Consider the following 20,727-nt stretch of genomic DNA (forward strand, 5'->3'; position numbering starts at 1 on the left):
TCTGTAGTTGTTCCCCCATACTGTATACCTCCCTCCCCCTCTGTAGTTGTTCCCCCATACTGTATACCTCCCTCCCCCTCCGTAGTTCCCCATACTGTATACCTCCCCCTCTGCAGCTGTCCCCCCATACTGTATACCTCCCTCCCCCTCTGTAGTTGTTCCCCTATACTGTATACCTCCCTCCCCCTCCGTAGTTGTTCCCCATACTGTATACCTCCCCCCTCTGTAGCTGTCCCCCCATACTGTATACCTCCCTCCTCCTCTTTAGTTGTTCCCCCCATACTGTATACCTCCCCTCTGTAGTTGTTCCCCCATACTGTATACCTCCCTCACCCTCTGTAGTTGTCCCCCCCCCCATACTGTATACCTCCCCTCTGCAGTTGTTTCCCCATACTGTATACCTCCCTCCCCCTCTGTAGTTGTCCCCCCCATACTGTATACCTCCCCTCTGTAGTTGTTCCCCCATACTGTATACCTCCCTCCCCCCTCTGCAGCTGTCCCCCCATACTGTATACCTCCCTCCTCTTTAGTTGTTACCCCCCATACTGTATAACTCCCCCTCTGTAGTTGTTCCCCCATACTGTATACCTCCCTCCCCCCTCTGTAGTTGTTTCCCCCATACTGTATACCTCCCTCCCCCCTCTGTAGTTGTTTCCCCCATACTGTATACCTCCCTCCCCCCTCTGTAGTTGTTTCCCCCATACTGTATACCTCCCTCCCCCCTCTGTAGTTGTTTCCCCCATACTGTATACCTCCCTCCCCCCTCTGTAGTTGTTCCCCCATACTGTATACCTCCCTCCCCCCTCTGCAGCTGTCCCCCCATACTGTATACCTCCCTCCTCTTTAGTTGTTACCCCCCATACTGTATAACTCCCCCTCTGTAGTTGTTCCCCCATACTGTATACCTCCCTCCCCCCTCTGTAGTTGTTTCCCCCATACTGTATACCTCCCTCCCCCCTCTGTAGTTGTTTCCCCCATACTGTATACCTCCCTCCCCCCTCTGTAGTTGTTTCCCCCATACTGTATACCTCCCTCCCCCCTCTGTAGTTGTTTCCCCCATACTGTATACCTCCCTCTATGTAGAGGGCTGCATGGGCTGCATGGACATCATTCCCTATTTTTGTTCCAATACTCGCAACCGAGTGGGACTTAAGGGGCTACATATCAGGGTGGTTTGGTGCTCTCCCCACTGGGAGGCACCCCCTTGGCAATAGGCTTTCCTCCCCTGGAGGGATATCTGGCTATTCCCGTGTTTTAAGACTCGTAACTGAGGCTCCAGGGACCCTTATTTGCATTGTTTTTTTGTCGTTGATCTCCTTGAGCTCAGTGATTCTTGTGTTTTGTTGGTCTATTTTTCATTGCCCCTGGTAGCCAGAATCCTGCTCCACACTGACGAGGGGCAAATACTTCGAAACAGCAGTCTGTGGATAGATGCCTGTCTTGGTACCCTTGGTCATGTCACAGCTCCTGACATGGACAGAGGTGGCAGCATAGAGAAGTGTGTAAGACTGGAAAGAATACACCACTTCTTGCAGGACATACAGCAACTGATAAGTACTGGAAAATTTTTAATAGAAGTAATTTACAAATCTGTATACATTTCTGAGACCAGTTGATTTAAAAGAAAACATTTTTTGACGTAACCATTTAATTTTCGGTTCATGCAGTGCTTCATTTATTTCCTGTAATGAAGTACTCCTGGTTCTTGACAGAAATAGTATATACACTCAGCACTGGGGACAGACTAGAAGCTGTTATATCACAGTCATTTAATAGACGTTCCCTCTCATATTCTATCTGCAGCGAGGTATTCCCGTCAGCCGCAGTCTGGTTCGCTCATTATAAAGGACGGCCTTGTATTCCTTCACGTTCTGGCTCTCAGCACAATATACTGTATGATGTATATATAATAATATCCAGATGTTGCCATTTTGCAGGGTTTTGCAGTACTGTGACTTCTATTTTAGATCCTATTAGATCGATAATAAAGATGTTAGATAATGCCGATGTGATATAACAGCTCCGCCATGACTATTATTATTACCAGTCTCCTTAGAGGATCTAACAAAGTGAAGTGTAATCATCTTGACACAAAGCCCAGAATAAGCTCCTCTAAGGATCCGCCGATTCTCTGCAGAGGAAACGTAACTGCACAAGGATCTACACCGAAAAGCTTGAGGAATTATTTGCCTTACAATCCAATAGTAATAATGGTGATCGATAGAGATGAGCGAACCTCGAGCCCCGTACCGGAGCGTGCAGCATTTGATTACCGGTAGCTGAAGAAGATGGATGCAGCCCTTGGGAGTCCTGGAAAACATGGAAACAGCCTATGGCCTATGGCTGTATCCATAGCAGCCTTAAAGGGTTATCAAGTGTTAGCAGTGAGCATAATCCGAAGAACAGGCATGAGTCAGGACAAAGCGGGAATCAGCAGAATAGCAGAACGCACCTTCATTTCGAATCCAAAAGTTCAACAATGCTCAGGCAGGGGGTGGTGCTGGTTTAAATAGGTGCAAGTGGGTCTGTACTGGCAGTTGGCAAAAGCAGGTAGTAGCCTGCGCACCCTAGTGGCCAGAGGTGTCACTGCAGCAGAATGAGGAAGACACAAGCAGCCCCAGCAGAGGAGCGGACAGGACGGCGTCGGCGCTGCTGGTAAGTCCTGTCTGGCAGTGTTACACCTAACCTCCTCCAATTCAGCCGGCCAGGTGGAGGTCTGAAGGAACCTTTGTGAGACATTATTGGAATTCTTCAGATTTACAATGTATACATTTTATGAGAGCTACAACCATGTGTACAGAGTGTGCTGATCTACCTATCGGCCAGTGCTGGGTGCTGCCACTAGCCGAACAAATCATAGTTAGCAGGAGGGAAACGGAGGGAATAGCTCGGCCAACAAGAAATAGTGCCCCCCCTCCCAATACCGTAGATTTAGTCCTGGTAGTATTTTCAGGAGCACAGTAGCTTATGTTTCTTTTTCAGGATTTTCCAGGAATCAGAAGCAGACGTCCCAGCAGGGGCAGAGACCAGAAAAATTAAAGAGGAGAACGGCCTTTGATTCCATGTGGGAAAAATAGCAGTCAACTCTAGCAGGAGAGGCTGTATATTTCCAACCATGCGGGGAAAAAAACCTACGAAGATGGCTCTACTGACTAAAAAATAACAAATAGAAGAAAGATAAAGAGAAAAACACAATGCTAAAATAATAAAGCAGTGGAGAGATAAGGCTGCAAATATAGCTCTCTAAATATGTGTGACATTACCGTATATTTCCCTTAATAAGACACACCTGCCTACCAGACGCACCCCTGGTTTAGACAACTGAAAACAGGCAGTGAAGGGGTGAAAGTATACTAAAATGACAGGGCCACATTAACACTCTCCATGACAGTACATTATACCCACACATAAACAGCTCTGCAGCACAATCCACACCCAGCTCTGCTGTATCAAAATACACACACCTCTGCTACATAAACATACCCACAGACCACACAGTGCTACTTTACCAATACAGACACACCTCTGCTACATCACCACAACCAGCTCTGCTACATACACACAGACACACACACCTCTGCTACATCACCACAAACAGCTCTGCTACATACACACAGACACACACACCTCTGCTACATCACCACAAACAGCTCTGCTACATACACACAGACACACACACCTCTGCTACATCACCACAACCAGCTCTGCTACATACACACAGACACACACACCTCTGCTACATCACCACAACCAGCTCTGCTACATACACACAGACACACACACCTCTGCTACATCACCACAAACAGCTCTGCTACATACACACATACACACATACCTCTGCTACATCACCACAAACAGCTCTGCTACATACACACAGACACACACACCTCTGCTACATCACCACAAACAGCTCTGCTACATACACACAGACACACATACCTCTGCTACATCACCCCACACAAACAGCTCTGCTCCATACACACAGAAACACAGACACACGCACATCTGCTACATACAGACACACTCCTCTGATGCATCTCCATATTCCTACATGATAAGGCTATATATCTTTAATACAGAGGTGGTATGCTTCTGGGAGAGTGGGTTAGGCCACAAAGAGTTCCACAAAGTAAGTGCAGCAGCCATTTTTTTTCTTAACAGGAATTGGGGAGGTGCTGTTGCTGCTTGTATGACCTATTCCCTATAACAAATGCTTTGTACATCAGGGCCGGCCTTTGGGGTGTGCGACCTGTGCGCTTGCACAGGGCGCCTCACTCCCGGCCAGCTAGGGGGCGCTCTGGCAGACAGAGTGCGGCACTGCACATCTATGGAAGTTAGATGTGCTGCCTGTGTGCCGGGGCGCCCCCCCAGCTGGCCGCCTGCCTCTTCCATGCAGCAGAGGTGAAGAACGCTGAGGGAGAAGCAGAGAGGGAGAACTGGGACCGAGGAGGAGGCACAGACAGAAGGTGGGAGAGACAGCAGCTGCACGGGGGAGGGCAGACACACAGGAAGTGCTGCAGGAGACACGGCCCCCCGGGAACAGGCAGGTGAGAGCTGTGGTGCCGCTGGTACAGGACACAATCACCAGCACTGAGGAGAGGAGAAGGGCAGTCACCGGGAATGCTGCTCTTAGCTGGGGGGAAAGGTGAGCGCTGTGCTTCCTGTACATAAAGAATGACTGCAGCTGTACACACCACACACTGGCATGTATACACTGAGGGGGCAGCCATAGTGTGTGATGAGGAGCCCTGTATACACTGAGGGGGCTGCCATAGTGTGTGATGAGGAGCCCTGTATACACTGAGGAGGCTGCCATAGTGTGTGATGAGGAGCCCTGTATACACTGAGGAGGCTGCCATAGTGTGTGATGAGGAGCCCTAGTGTGTACATAGCTCTGTCATGTGTGTGTGTGCGTGTGTGTGTGTGTACATAGCTCTGTCATGTGTCTGTGTGTACATAGGTCTGTCATGCGTGTGTGTGTGTGTACATAGCTCTGTCGTGTCTGTGTGTGTGTGTGTGTGTGTGTGTGTGTGTGTACATAGCTCTGTCGTGTGTGTGTGTCTGTCTGAGTTTGGGGAGCTGGGGGTGGTTAGTTGTGTGTATGGCTGGGGGGTAGTTTGGTGAATGGATCTGGGGGTAGTTGTGTGTATGGCCAGGGGGGTTGGTTGTTGTAGATGTGTGAATGGTGGAGGGGTAGTTGCATGTATGGCCGGGGGGGTAGGGTAGTTGTGTGTATGGCTGAGGGGTAAGGTAGTTGTGTGTTTTGCGGGGCTAGTTGTGTGAATGGCTGGGGGTAGTTGTGTGTATGGTCGGGTCATGGGTGTTGTCTGGAGGGCTTGGAGGCTGAAGGAGCTTTATGTTACCTTTAAAGGTGTGTGTGTTTGGGGGGGGGGGGGGGGGGGGCGAAAAAAAGGTCCGCACAGGGCGCCATTTACCCTAAGGCCGGCCCTGTTGTACATCATAGATTCCTGGTAACTGGTAAGGTACTGTGACATGCAAAACCAAACAAGGACAACAACACTAGCAAAATAGAGAAAGTAACACAATCCAGCTTAAAGGGGTAGTGCGGCACTAAACAATTATTCACAAAATAACACACATAACAAATTATACAACTTTGGGCTATGTTCACACACCGTTAGAGACCGGCCGTTCCGTGACCCCAGCCGGGTCACGGAACAGCCGGTCTCTGCCCGGATCATCCGCGCCCGCATCAGAGCTTCCCATAGCACACAGTGAAGCGAGCGAGTGTTCACTGTGTGAACAGACAGGTCTTTCTGACATGCCAGTTTTTTGCGGCACCGCATGGGCTCCCGGCCGGCGCGTATACGATGTGTGTACCCTCCGGCCGGGATCCCATTCATCAATAGGCATTGACGGGGGTCGACACAAATCAGGTGAGTATAGTGCATCGCCTCTTCCGGGTCTGGCGTCGGTGGGGGGAAACACAGGGAAGGGGGCCATTCACTAACAAAACATACATTACAAAGTTGTATAACTTTGTAATGTGTGTTATTTTGTGAATAATTGTTTAGCGCCACACTACCCCTTTAAGAACACTGACAGATACCATCCTACCTTTCAATTCCAGGCTGAAATTTTGATAGCAGTGACGGCCGTCTCCTCTGTGGTAGAAGAAGTGAACTGTGAGCGAGAGGTGATCCATAATCTCTTGAATGGTGCTGATACTCTAGTAGACTGGCATCCTGTAAAACAAAGCTGAATCAGTTAAAAAACATTTAAAAAAAAAAATAAAAATAAAAAAATTCTATCTATATCTATCTATCTGTCTCTCTCTATCCATCTATAGTCCAAAAATGTAGTGGCACTTCCAATAAGTGAAAAAAGTGTAATTTAAGAAAAATGCAACGTTTCAGCCCATACAAAATGGACCTTTTTCAAGCCATAGTGAACACACATGTAAGACCAAGTAGATGTGTAATTCGTGTAATTGGCTGAACGATTTTAGGTCGTTCGCCGAAGCGGTTGTTTGAGATCGTTTATCATTAATCATTGAAAAAACGCTTTGTCTAAGGGTCCCACTAGACGAAGCGATTTTTAACGATTGCAAACAGATCGTTTATCGTTACCCGAAATTCTTCACCATATTACACAGAACGATAGTCAATAGTTATGATCATTTACTCCATCGATTTCTCGTTGGTTGTTGGATCGTTGCCTGCATTTACACAAAACGATTATCCTTTAAATTCGAACGATATAAAGATAATGCGCATGATCATATGTCCCCTGTAATAGAGTCCTAAGGCAAAGATGTGGCGGCCGATCCCAATCTAGGACTATGCAGCCCAGCTGCCTGTACGACGACCATTTGTTCCGTACAGGGAAAATTGTCAAACAGGAAGAATCGAAATCACATCGTAATGGTGAGTTTTCCAAGATGCGGCCATGGTCATAACGTAACCCTCGCTTCTCATGAGCTTCAGCCACTTTACTTCAAGTCTGAAACTGGGTGTCTTTTGATGGATTAGGCCGTAATCGTAAGCGCTGCACCGAGAAGAGAAGAACACTGCATGGGAAGGGAAGAGGACTGTGTATGGCGAGCGCTGCACCGGGAAGAGAAGAACACTGCATGGGGAGGGAAGAGGACTGTGTATGGCGAGCGCTGCACCGGGAAGAGAAGAACACTGCATGGGGAGGGAAGAGGACTGTGCATGGCAAACACAACACCAGGAAGAGAAGAACACTGCATGGGGAGGGAAGAGGGCTGTGCATTGCAAGCTCCGCACCAGGAAGAGAAGAACACTGCATGGGGAAGGAAGAGGACTGTGCATGGCGAGCGCCGCACCAGGAAGAGAAAAACACTGCATGGGAACGGAAGAGCTGGGGCACAGTTAGGAGCATTGCCCTGCCCCCATAGTACCGTTACATCCCTAGCCGGCATACCAATTTCTAATGATAATCAACTGAGCAGGCCGGCAGGGAGCGGGCCAGATCAGCGCTATGGGGGCGGGCAGTGCCCCTAATGGTCTTACCAGAGCATGGAGCAAACTTCTAACTGCACCGGAGCGGCACTGAGGATGAAGGTAGGAGATATATCTTTCTCCTCGGCATCTCCTCCACAATACGGACATATCAGCAGGGTAGATTCCTCTAACCTGCTGATAGTTGCCACAAACTCTTCCTTTTAGGAGGGATTATATATCTTAGCTTACTACAATCCCCAATTACGTCCAATTGATCTCAAATAATCAAACAACGAAATGAAGCAAAGCCACATTCCCATAGGCCTCTTTGACCTCCTGTTTTCAACCAAAGCATGTCCCCCTAATTTTTTTTTTCTGGATAAATGTGCCCTACTAATTTCAATGAGGAAACCCGGGGTAATAAAATTGCATGTAAAGCAACTGGTTGGATTTGGAGAAGCTCTGACCAGGTCTTCTTGTCTTTACAGTTTGACTCCCATCAAACAAGTCAAGAATTGACTGTTACCTTTAAGCTTTGTTCACACATGCAGAAACAATGAAAACGCAATGTGAAAGCATCATTTACCATAATTGCAGTAAATTGCTGGCCAGCCATCTTAACGCAATGAAACTTCACCCGATGTGAACATACCCTTACAGACGCCATTGTCACAAGATATCAATGCTATTCCTGCCACCCTGTTTTCTTGAACAACTAACTTCATGTACATCCAAAGTATAAGCTTCATATTAAAGCGGTTATCTGGTTAACAAAAGCAATATTCTAAACAATCCCCCTTCCCAATACCACCCTATCTTGCACACTTTCCCTGTTTTCTTCTCATTATTATCTGCTCTGGATGGGTAAAATCCTCTGCTGGTCCACTCTGACCACGCTCAGCTCCCTCTTCCCACCTTCCTTTGTAGTCACAGGACATGTGATCTCCTCTCTGGGGGCCAGGTGAGCTGTCTATTGATTTGGAGACATTATCTGCATCATCTCCATGCACCTGTGCTGCTTTCATAGCCTTGCATGTGTCCCTGAGACTAGGTCTCTGCAATATGAAAAGTTCTATCTCTGCTTGCTGTCAGTGAATGTAGGCATATGTACCTGTCTTTGTGTCTCCACTCTGCATATTGTAAGTGTTACAGATGTTCTTAGAGTCTGGATGGAGCTAGATGTTTTCATTCACAGTCAGCAAGCAGAGATCTAAACCTACACTACACCCCCCACCCCTGGTAAACAGATGCCCATTATGCAGCACATAGCCAGACCATGCACGCGTCAGCTCTGCTATACCATACGCATCAGCTCTGCTACACCATGTGCGCGTGACTCTGCTACATCATCAGCTAGTATGGAATACATACTGAAGTGATGTGAGGCAAAATTTTGAGAAAAAAACCCTGTGTCCTGTGTTTACGGTGCAATGACAGCAGTGGGCAGGAAAGAAAGCTAAGGGGGTGAGTACCCACATGGACCAACCAGGGAGATGCATGATGGCAAATGTAGTTTCCTGGCCAGCGCCATCTTGGATATAGATTGGCTTTTAGAAAAACTTGTAACTTAGGAATCGCAGCATCTAGAAAGACAGGAGACGGCTCAAAATACTCAGGGGGATTTGGAGAGTAAGGGCTAGCATTTAATTTTACCACTTTTAGGTGGATAACCCCTTTAAAACATTGGACAGGTCAAATACCACAATGACAGTCAGTCAGTGTGGCATATATATATATATAAATATATATATATATATATATATATATATATATATATACACACACAAACTCACACACATATACATATGAGCCACACTGTCCGACCGTTATATATATATATATATATATATATATATATATATATACAGGGCTCCAGATGGCGACCAAAATGGTCGCCAATGCGACTGACATTTTGCAAATGGCGCCCAGATTTATTAATCTGGGCGCCATTTGCGACTGGCCCCGGCGGCGGCGCGCTGTCTCTTTAAGATGCGCGGCTGATGCGCGGCTGCCGGGGGTGTCCCATCCTATCCCCGGCAGCGCGGCGCATCAGTGAGCTGCCTGGGGCCCTGACTTCCGGCACAGGAAGCGCGCGTCAGAGACGCTTCCTGTGTCAGAAGTCACAGCCCCGGCGTACAGGGAGCTCACTGACGCGCCGCGCTGCCGGGGATAGGACGGGACACCCCCGGCAGCCGCGCATCAGCCGAGGACAGCGTCCGAAGAACAAGAGGATCGCCGGGGGAGCGGGTTGTCAGGTGAGTTTGTGTGTTTGTTTTTTTTAAATATTGCTTAGCATAGAGGAAAGGGGGGGGGAAGAGGGGGCATCTATAATGGGGGGGAGAGGGGGCATCTATAAGGGGAGGGGGTATCTATAAGGGGGGGAGAAGAGGGGGCATCTATAATGGGGGGGAGGAGGGGGCATCTATAAGGGGAGGGGGTATCTATAAGGGGGGGAGAAGAGGGGGCATCTATAATGGGGGGGAGGAGGGGGCATCTATAATGGGGGGGGGAAAGGGGGCATCTATAATGGGGGGGGGAGAGGGGGCATCTATAATGGGGGGGAGAGGGGGCATCTATAATGGGGGGGAGAGGGGGCATCTATAAGGGGAGGGGGTATCTATAAGGGGGGGAGAAGAGGGGGCATCTATAATGGGGGGGAGGAGGGGGCATCTATAATGGGGGGAGAAGAGGGGGCATCTATAATGGGGGGGAGAGGGGGCATCTATAAGGGGAGGGGGTATCTATAAGGGGGGGAGAAGAGGGGGCATCTATAATGGGGGGGAGGAGGGGGCATCTATAATGGGGGGGGGGAGAGGGGGCATCTATAATGGGGGGGGGAGAGGGGGCATCTATAATGGGGGGGGAGAGGGGGCATCTATAATGGGGGGGGAGAGGGGGCATCTATAAGGGGGGGAGAAGAGGGGGCATCTATAAGGGGGGGAGAAGAGGGGGCATCTATAATGGGGGGGAGGAGGGGGCATCTATAATGGGGGGGAGAGGGGGCATCTATAATGGGGGGGAGGAGGGGGCATCTATAATGGGGGTAGAGGGGGTCATCCATAAGGGGAGGGGGCCATCTATAAGGGGGGGAGAAGAGGGGGCATCTATAATGGGGGGGGGAGAGGGGGCATCTATAATGGGGGTAGAGGGGGTCATTCATAAGGGGAGGGGGTATCTATAAGGGGGGGGGGAGAGGGGGCATCTATAATGGGGGGGAGGAGGGGGCATCTATAATGGGGGTAGAGGGGGTCATCTATAAGGGGGGGAGAAGAGGGCATCTATAATGGGGGGGAGGAGGGGGCATCTATAAGGGGGGGGAGAAGAGGGGGCATCTATAATGGGGGTAGAGGGGGTCATCTATAAAAGGAGGGGGTCATCTATAAGGGGAGGGGGCCATCTATAAGTGTAGGGCAAACTGGCTGCAGACACTGGGAGATAGATATATGCACAATTATTATTATCAGGGCCCCTCAGGTGTCTGTATTGTAGGGGGTCACTTGCATTAGTCACTAGGTGAGAGATATATCTATCTATATATATATATATATATATATATAAGTCTAGCTCAGTATGTATAGACTGTTGCAAGCTTTTAAAGGGAACCTGTCTCCCCCGGTGATGGGGTGACAGGCTCCCAACCCCCGTTAGAACCCCCTATACTCACCTCATCGCGCCGGGTCCCGCTTCTGGAGGTAGTCAGGTCACGGATATCTCAGCCGCTGCAGCCCGGCGCGCACACTGAGAGATGAGTCCAACACTCATAGAGAATGACGGACCACTGGACTCTCCCGTCATTCTCTATGAGCGTTGGACTCATCTCTCAGCGCACGCCGGGCTGCAGCGGCTGAGATCTCCGTGACCCGACCATCTTCAGAAGCGGGGTGAAGATGAGGTGAGTATAGGGGGCTCTAACGGGGGGTTGGGAGCCTGTCACCCCAGTACGGGGGTCGACAGGTTCCCTTTAAGTTCAAGTTCAGAAGAGTAAGCCTCATTAATAGGCTAGCCAAGTGAAGCTGAAGTACTGAGTCAGACTGGATATGGTTGTCAAGTTGCAAGTTTCCATGTTGAACGTTTTCAAACTAAGAAAAGAAAGAATCTAAAGGAGGAGGAGGCTGCCGTGGCCTCTCCACACAGTAAGTCCCATTAAACATAACATTAATTTTACATGGTTTAAAATGTTGGCGACCAAATATTCTATTTGGCGCCTAAATTTTTCAGGTTAGGAGCCAATGGCTCCCAGGTAAATTTTTTAGTCTGGAGCCCTGTATATATATATAACTCATATAAATGGCTGCAAACACACTGACTCACACAAACAAGATACATGGCACTTGCACAGTAATGTACAGAATATTTCCCACTGTGAAAGTCAAGGTCCAAACACCTAAGTGTCGGTTCACAACTCTCCGAGGTACAATGCAGTGTTTTATCAGTCTACGAATAAAGTGACAAGGTACAAGCAAGGGCATGGATCCTCTCCCGACAGATTTATACATCACCCAGGGACCCCGTAAATGTGTTCCAGCCCTGAAGTGCTTTATAAGTCATGTCCAATGAGTCATGCACTGGAAGGAAGCCTCTCTGTATTCCATCCATCCTTATCTCTGCACAGACATGTCAACTCTCATTCAAGCTGTTAAAGTCACTGATTTTTTTTTTTCTTCTCCTTAAAACACCCTGTACTAACAGGCAGAAAGATTTTTTTCCACTGTTAAAGTGGTACTAACTTTATTATTTATTTATTTTTTTACTAGAAACGAGGTACATACGGTCCCTTTGGCTTCTTTCTGCCCCTTAGTCCTAGAAGGCTGTGTTTTCCTTCACCTGCTTGCTGTAAGGTACATGCACTCTTCCTTTTACATGTCTAAATTATAGAGGACCTGTGACCTTTTCAAAGACAACAAGTCATCATTACTTATCCCCTCAGCTAACGCTTTGGTTGTCCATGCATGATGGGAGCTGTAATTTTGCATCAGCTGGAGGGCCGAAGGTTCCCCATCCCTGGTCTAGGCCCTGACTGGTGGCACCAAAGGTTAGGGAATGGTGACCTAAGGGGGAGGGGGGGGTCCATGTGTATGATAGTAGTGAGGTTTCTTTGAAGAAGTCACAGGTCCTCTTTAAAGGGAATGTGTCACCTGAATTTTCTTTTACGGATTAGAGTCAGATACTAAAACTTGTTCTTTTATTCTAATCTGTTTCTATTTTCTTACTGTAATATTGTTTATTTCCCTTTTAGTACATTGTTATGGGAGCGGCCACCTTGCCTGGGCTGTACTTAACAGCGTTTTTTGACATGCTTTACAGCAACACTCATGGATATAGATGACAATAGACAGACTCTGTCCCCTTGAGATGAATGTGAAACATTACTGAGCACGCTCTGTGACCTGTGAGGAGGTCATTCCCCAGGAAGCTGCTAATGTCTCCATTATCTACTGGTGTCACATGACGCTGCAATGCTGTCATCACTTTACAGCAGCCTCTTCTTATCACCACAGACAAAACAGGAAGTCTCAGCTAAGGGCCCTATTACACCAACAGATTATCTGACAGATATTTTTTGAGCCAAAGCCAGGAATGGACTATTAACAGAGAGCAGGTATTAAAAGGAAAGACTGAGATCTCTCCTCTTTTCAAATCCATTCTAGGCTTTGGTTTAAAAAAAATCTGTCAGATAATCTGTTTTAGCCCCAGGGGTGAGAATGAAAACTGCAAGATGTCAGGATTATTTTATAATATAGATAAAAAAAATGGAAAATTTTAAAAAGAAAAAAAAATTCTTGAAGTGTTACTGTCGCAGAAATCAATAGTCCAGGCGATTTTAAGAAACTTTGTAATTGGGTTTATTAGGCAAATATGCCATTATCTGCATTCAAAAAGACTTTCCCCAGGTCCCCCCCCCCCCTCTCTCTCATTCACTTTTACATCAGTCGAGCCCTGTCTGTTCTATGGAGAGGGGAGGGGGGAGGAGGGAGATTAGTCGCCAGCAAAGAACAAAGGATTACACAGCGGGACCTGTGTAAGTCGGTATTCAGAGGTCAGAGGTCAGTGCTGACTGTCAGAGGAGATAGCCCAGTGATGACGCTGTAAATTAACTCTTTGTTGTCCTGTTTTGGTGCCTCATCTCCCTCCACCCCTCCCCTCTCCATAAAGAACCATAAAGACAGGGGGGGAGAGCTTCAAACTGCTTTTCATGATAAAAATGCATTTTTGGGCTAATAAACCCAAATACAAAGTTTCTTAAAATCGCCTGGACTATTGATTTCTGCAAAAAAAAAATTATCAGTCCTGACCATATCTGACGGCCATCGGAGAACATACAGAGGCTTTCTATCAGACACGGCCTTACAGTAAAGCATTGTATCATCAGTATATTTAGAGGATGACTAGCGCTGACTTCATGTACTACCTACACTTGTATACTGTAATGCACAGTCCTGGCAGTGTCATCACATTCTGTTTACCAGCATATTTTACATGACCTTGCAGTATGAGGTCATTGTTCTCCATTATAAACCACTGCAAACAGTGGAAAGACTGACTGTAACATCCTTCAGTAACAATACCATAGGGCTGCGGTGCATAGGAAAACGCCTCGCAGCAAAGTCTTTCTAAATAATATTGTCAGTCCCGGTAACAAACTTCATCATACAACTGGCACTTTCTTCAAATAGAACAATAAAAGATGCATGCTTAAAAGGGTAACTCCAGCGGTAAAAAAAATTGTTTTTAAATCAACTGGTATCAGAAAGGTATATAGATTTGTAAGTTACTTATATTTAAAAATCTCAAGACTTTCAGTACTTATCAGCTGCTGTATGTTCTGCAGGAAGTGATGTATTCTTTCCAGTCTGACACAGGGCTCTCTGCTGCCACCTCTGTCCATGTCAGGAACTGTCCAGAGCAGGAGAGGTTTTCTATGGGGATTTGCTGCTGCTCTGGACAGTTCCTGACATGGACAGAGGTGGCAGCAGAGAGCACTGTGTCAGACTGGAGAGAATACACCACTTCCTGCAGGACATACAGCAGCTGATAATTATGGGAAGACTAGACATTTTTAAATGAAATAAATAAATCTATATAACTTTCTGAAACCAGCAGATTTTAAACAAAAAGATTTTTGCCGGAGGTTTTATACAAAGCAGTCCATTTTATTAGATCGACTGTGGAAAAAATAGCTGTACGGCTGCCTTTATGCACCAAATGGTTTTATGTTCTACAGCAATGTCGTAACTAGATTCAACGGAAGAAGAAAACTGCGATGGAAATACAACAAAAAATTATTAATTATACTATCCAGTGTGATAATTAAACCTAAAAAAACAACTGCAAAACAGCGCTGCACTGTTTTACGCTACGGTGACAAAGTGTCCTGAAGATGTTATTGATTGTCAATGTGGTCGCAAAAAAATCTAACAATGTGTTATGGTTGCAGGTTACATGTATTATGCAGCTTTACCTCTAACAACTGCAACCTGCATGCGACTTCTCTACACTCTGCCCACATCTTTTGGTACAATCAAATCGCAATTGTAATAAAGTCATACGATAATTATACAAAGCTTTGATCGGTCAGTAGTGTTGAGCGAACCGGCCAAAATGTTCGGGTTCGGCAGAGTTATCCAAACCCGAAAGCTCAGCATCTGATTGAAGTTGGATGCCGCCCTAGGGCTGTCAGGAAAACATGGATACGGCCATTGGCCATAAGTTGTATCCCTGTTTTCCAGGATTCCCCAGAGGGGCATCAAACTTCTGCAGCCGCAGGGAATCAAATTTGAGTTCGGACAACGTTGCCAAACCAGATATTTTGATAGTGTTTAGCAAACCTATCGGTCAGGACTGAGTACTCAGATTATGAGTCCTATTACACGGAGCGATTTTTAATGATTGACGATAAATGATCACAAACGAGATGGTTTATCGTTAACCTGAAATCGTTCACCATATTACACAGAACGATGGTCGTTAGTTACGATCGTTACTACAATTGTTTGTTCCATCTGATCCCAGCAAAACAATGGACAATGTGCAATTACACTCAACGATTAATGAACACATGCGAACGAATGTGGAATTACAGCGAACAATTAGCGATGATTTTAGGTTCAGATCTATATCAACGATCAATGACATACGAACAATTTTTTAACGTTGCCTGCAATTATACAGAACGATTATCGTTTAAATTCGAACGATATAGCGATTTTCCGCACGATAATCGGCCCTTGTAATAGGGCCCTAAGACCGATGAGCAGGGAGACAACCTCGCTGCCATACATCCCTCTCTATGACAGCTCCATAGCCCTACATCATGTGTCCGTCCGTGAGCGATTCTCCCGGCTTGTTCTCCTGATCGGTCACTGTGTGATCAATCAAATACAAACTGATCAAAACTTTTGATGTGTCTCTGTGACAGGTGAAATGTTTTCTCTAATGAGAGCTATTCCTGGACAGCCCCTTTAAATAGCCTCAACAAAGAAAAGCCACTGTAGCCAGCAAAATTCTACTTTTATACCTACCATACAAAAAACAATGAACATTATAACATAACTGATCTACAGACCTCTATAAAGGCGTTATTCACCAAAAATGTTTTTCTTTCAAATAGTCTGGTGCCAGAAAGTGCCAGAGATTTGTAATTTACCTCTATTAAAAAATATTAAGTCCTCCAGAACTTATCAGCTGCTGTATGTCTTGCAGGAAGTGGTATATTCATTGCAGTGTAAACACAGTGCTCTCTGCTGCCACCTCTGTCCATGTCAGGAACTGTCCAGAACAGTAGTAAATTCCCATAGAAAATCTCTCCTGCTCTGGACAGTTCCTGACATGGACAGAGGTGGCAGCAGAGAGCACTGTGTCAGACTGGAAAGAATCCACCACTTCCTGCAGGGCATACATCATCTGATAAGTACTGGAGGATCCAATATTTTTTAATAGAAGTAAATTACAAATCTTTGGCACTTTCTGGCATCAGTTGATTTGAAAGCAAAAAAATAAATTTGATGAACTCCCCCTTTAATAATATACATTGTGAGGACTACTACTGCAATTGACCTTTTTTTTTCTCTCTATATTTTTATGAACGTTCCACCCATTGTCAGCTGCAGCCCACTTGTTCAGCAAGTTACATGGGAAATATTTCTGGTCAGAAACCTCCCATGCCAAGTTACTGGGCTTATACCGCACATACAAGCGTCTTTCATCCAGCTGACACTGTAGTCACTTCCAGCTCTCATTGCTGAGATGCTGATGCTGTGATATCATTGTCAGACACCTGCTACAGTTACAGGACTGGCGACAGACTGCGCATTTCTGGGGAGGAAGTCACAATTATTCCTATTTCAAGCCCGGGATAAAAAGGAAAATTCCATCCGAGGGTCAGAACAACATATGTAATAGATTTCAGAAGGTACTGAAAGAAGTGGTCTAATAAAGCCAGGCCCTTTGGGGTATGCAGGACTAGGAAGACTGCATAGTGTTAGCTCGTCTTTAAAGGGGAAGTGCCACAATTTTTTTATTTATTTATTTTTTCAAATCAACCTGTCAGAAAGTTAATACAGATTTGCAAATTACTTCCATTTAAAGGGTTTATCCAGCGCTACACAAACATGGCCACTACTGTTGTCTCCAGATTGGTTTTGAAACTCAGTTCCATTGAAGTAAATGGAGCTTAATTGCAAACTGCACCTGAACTGGAGACAACAGTAGGGGGAAAAGTGGCCATGTTTTTTGTAGCGCTGGATAACCCCTTTAATTGCAAACTGCACCTGAACTGGAGACAACACTAGGGGGGAAAGTGGGCATGCTTTTGTAGCGCTGGATAACTCCTTAAGGGTAAATTCACACGGGCGGATCTGCCGGGAGTCTCACGCACGAAATCCGCAGCTAATCCGCAATACATGTATTATTTTTATTATTATTAATATGTGTATTGCGGATGAGCTGCGGATTTCGTGCGTGAGACTCCCGGCAGATCCGCCCGTGTGAATTTACCCTTAAGGGGTTATCCAGCGCTACAAAAACATGGCCACTTTCTTCCAGAGACAGCACCACTCTTGTCTCCAGCTTGGGCGGGGTTTTGCTGCTCTGTTCCATTGAAGTGAATGGAGCTTAATTGCAAACTGCACCTGACCTGGAGACAAGAGTAGTGTTGTCTCTGAAAAAAAGTGTCCATGTTTTGTAGCACTGGATAACCCCTTTAAAATCACAAGTCTTCCAGTACTTATCAGATGCTGTATCTCCTGCAGGAAGTGGTGTATTCTCTCCAGTCTGACACAGTGCTCTCTGCTGCCACCTCTGTCCATGTCAGGAACTGTCCAGAGCAGCAACAAATCCCCATAGAAAACCTCTCCTGCTCTGGACAGTTCCAGACATGGACAGAATACACCACTTCCTGCAGGACATACAACAGCTAATAAGTACTGCAAGACTGTACTGCAAGAAATTTTATAATAGAAGTAATTTACATATCTATATAAAACTTTTGGACATTAATTTAAAAAAATGTAAATAAAAATTCTCTGGAATACCCCTTTATGTAAACAGCTAAGGAATTCTTCCTGGTGTGTGATGAGTTGTGAAGCAGGGGAGTTATTGGCTTCCACCTTGGCAGTAATATGTCGCTGACAGCATAGCACTGTGATATCCAGCATTTATTATTAGATGCAAGGAGTGCGGCTAGGAGCCTTCATGGTCTCTGTAGTTTCCATTGTCTGTGCTTATGTCCTTGGGGTATATGTGAGCACTATGACAGCTATGCCTGGCAGATAGGACACCGAAACAAAAGCCACGGTGCAATAGGCTAACAAAGCTGCAGAATGACAACACGAGGCTGAGGATATACTGGGACAGGCACCTTACAATGCAGAATCTCTCAGGGTGTAAGTGGTGGTAGAATATGATACAACAAAACTATATACAGCACTCTGAAAAACTATTTCCCTCTCCCCCTTGAAATCTTTGAAGACATGGCAAAAAATTATAATCATTTAGGGTGCTGACACCCTCACGGATTTCTAGAATGAGTCGGGACAATGCTTCACTCCCAAAGAGATCCCCCCATTGGATCAGAATGGGGGTCATGTTCACTTATGTCATGGTGGGTTTTCCAAAAATTTCCCGTTTTCCAGTACTTATCAACTGCTGTATGTCCTGCAGAAAGTGGTGTATTCTTTCTGGTCTGACCCAGTGCTCTCTGCTGCCACCTCTGTCCATGTCAGAAACTGTGCATAGCAGGAAAGATTTTTTTTATGGCGATTTGCTGCTGCTCTAGACAGTTCCTGACATGGACAAAGGTGGCAGCAGAGAGCACTGTGTCAGACTGTAGAGAATACAACACTTCCTGCAGGACATACAGCAGCTGATAAGTACTGAAAGACTGGAGGTATTTAATTAGAAGTATACACCTTCAAAGTGGTCGGCTTCCTGTGTAACTCAAATGGTAAAAATCCTCTCTCACTGCAGATTATAATGAAACAAAACAGGAAGAACACTGAGGGGCGTGAATACTTTCTCAATGTACAGCTGTCTATCTGCCCACAGGCCCCATATACATGATGTGATTTATGTCAGAAGCCGTGACTAATAGAGTGCGCTGCAGCACACCCTGACACATATATACAGTTAGTAACAGGTTGTAGTGGATGCAGCTTCTCTCCTTCCATCCTGAGCACTCGCCGGCTGATGCAGGAATTCCTCTCACTCTTACTTTTTAAGCATTGCCTCAATCCATCTGGTCGCCTTGTTTGTGTTTAGACGGGATTCCTGTGGTCGTGTAATGGAGCAGTGTACAGGCAGCGCTACTGGCCGTTCTCTGCCTATTTACTGATACAGATTTGTATTCTCTTAGCAACAAGAAAGCTAAATAAAAGCTACCTACATATAGCTGCACACTTATAGAGCTGCACACATACACACACACAGAGCTGCGCACACACACACATATACAGTATATATAGCTGCATACTCATAGAGCTACACAAACATACCAACACATATAGCTGCACACACACACACAGCTGCACACACACACACACATAGCTGCACATACATACAAACATACACACAAACACACAGCTGCACACTTAGAGCTGCACACATACACACACACACACACACACACATACATATATAGCTACACACACACACATATTGCTGCACACATGCACAAACATATAGCTGCACACACACACACACACACACATACATATATACAGTACATAGCTGCACACTCACAGAGCTGCACAAACATACCCACACATATAGCTGCACACACACACACACACACACACATATAGCTGCACACACATATACACGCATATAGCTGCACACACATACACACACACATATATATCTGCAAACACATAAACCTGCATATACACACACATATAGCTGCACACTCATATACCTGCACATATAGCTGCACGCACATACACACATATACCTGCACACAAATGCATACCCATGTAGCTATACATACTATATATGTCATATTTTTCGCTTTGTAGGACACACTTTTTGACAAGAAAATATCTTGCGATAAAGTCTTATCATCCGCAGACAGGATGGCGCAGCAGTGTCAGACCACCCTGACTGCTTCCCCAATGGTCGGGCACAGGGCTGATTAAGCGCTGTACCTGACTGCTGTGCGATCTGTGCATGTGATTAGTCACACCACTGTGAAAAGGACCCCTAGAGATACTATGTACATAGGACAATCTGTAATACATTTCTGTCTGTATGTATGTATGTATTTATGTATGTATGTATGTAGCAGAGGTGTGTCTGTAAATTGGTGGAGTAGCACTGTGTGTTGTTGGGTACGTTTATGTATCAAAGTTGTGTGTATGATGTAGCAGAGCAGGGTGTGTATGATGCAGCAGCAGAGCCAAGTGTGTGTTTTGATGTAGCAGAGCTGAGTGTGTATTATCTAGCAGAACAGGGTGTGTATGACGTAGCAGAGATGAGTGTGTGTTTTGATGTAGCAGAGCTGAGTGTGTATGATGCAGCAGAGATGAGTGTGTATGATGCAGCAGTTCAGGGTGTGTATGATGCAGCAGAGAAGAGTGTGTATGATGCAGCAGAGCAGGGTGTGTATGATGCAGCAGAGCAGGGTGTGTATGATGCAGCAGAGCTAAGCGTGTGTTTTGATGTAGTAGAACTGAGTGTGTATGATGCAGTAGAGCTGTGTTTGTATTGTGCATGCTGCATGACTGTATATGTGTGGGTATAATGTACTGCCATGGAGACTGTTAAAGTGGCCCTGTCATTTCAGTAAACTTTGACCCCTTCACAGCATTAA

The 20,727-nt window shown here is 46.0% G+C and overlaps 1 protein-coding gene across 17 annotated transcripts in view; it reads right to left on the reverse strand.

The window, feature by feature from the left end:
* The window catches only part of NCOR2 (nuclear receptor corepressor 2), a 344,534-nt gene that overhangs the window by 219,258 nt on the left and 104,549 nt on the right, over positions 1-20,727 (reverse strand). For all 17 annotated transcript variants that reach the window (XM_069960952.1, XM_069960940.1, XM_069960954.1 and 14 more), the window contains exon 3: positions 6,079-6,206. In XM_069960952.1, coding sequence (XP_069817053.1) covers positions 6,079-6,206 — 128 coding nt within the window. The remainder of the gene's footprint in view (positions 1-6,078; positions 6,207-20,727) is intronic.

This window comes from Dendropsophus ebraccatus, chromosome 3, assembly GCF_027789765.1.
Source record: "Dendropsophus ebraccatus isolate aDenEbr1 chromosome 3, aDenEbr1.pat, whole genome shotgun sequence".
In the NCBI taxonomy this organism is placed as follows: Eukaryota; Metazoa; Chordata; class Amphibia; order Anura; family Hylidae; genus Dendropsophus; species Dendropsophus ebraccatus.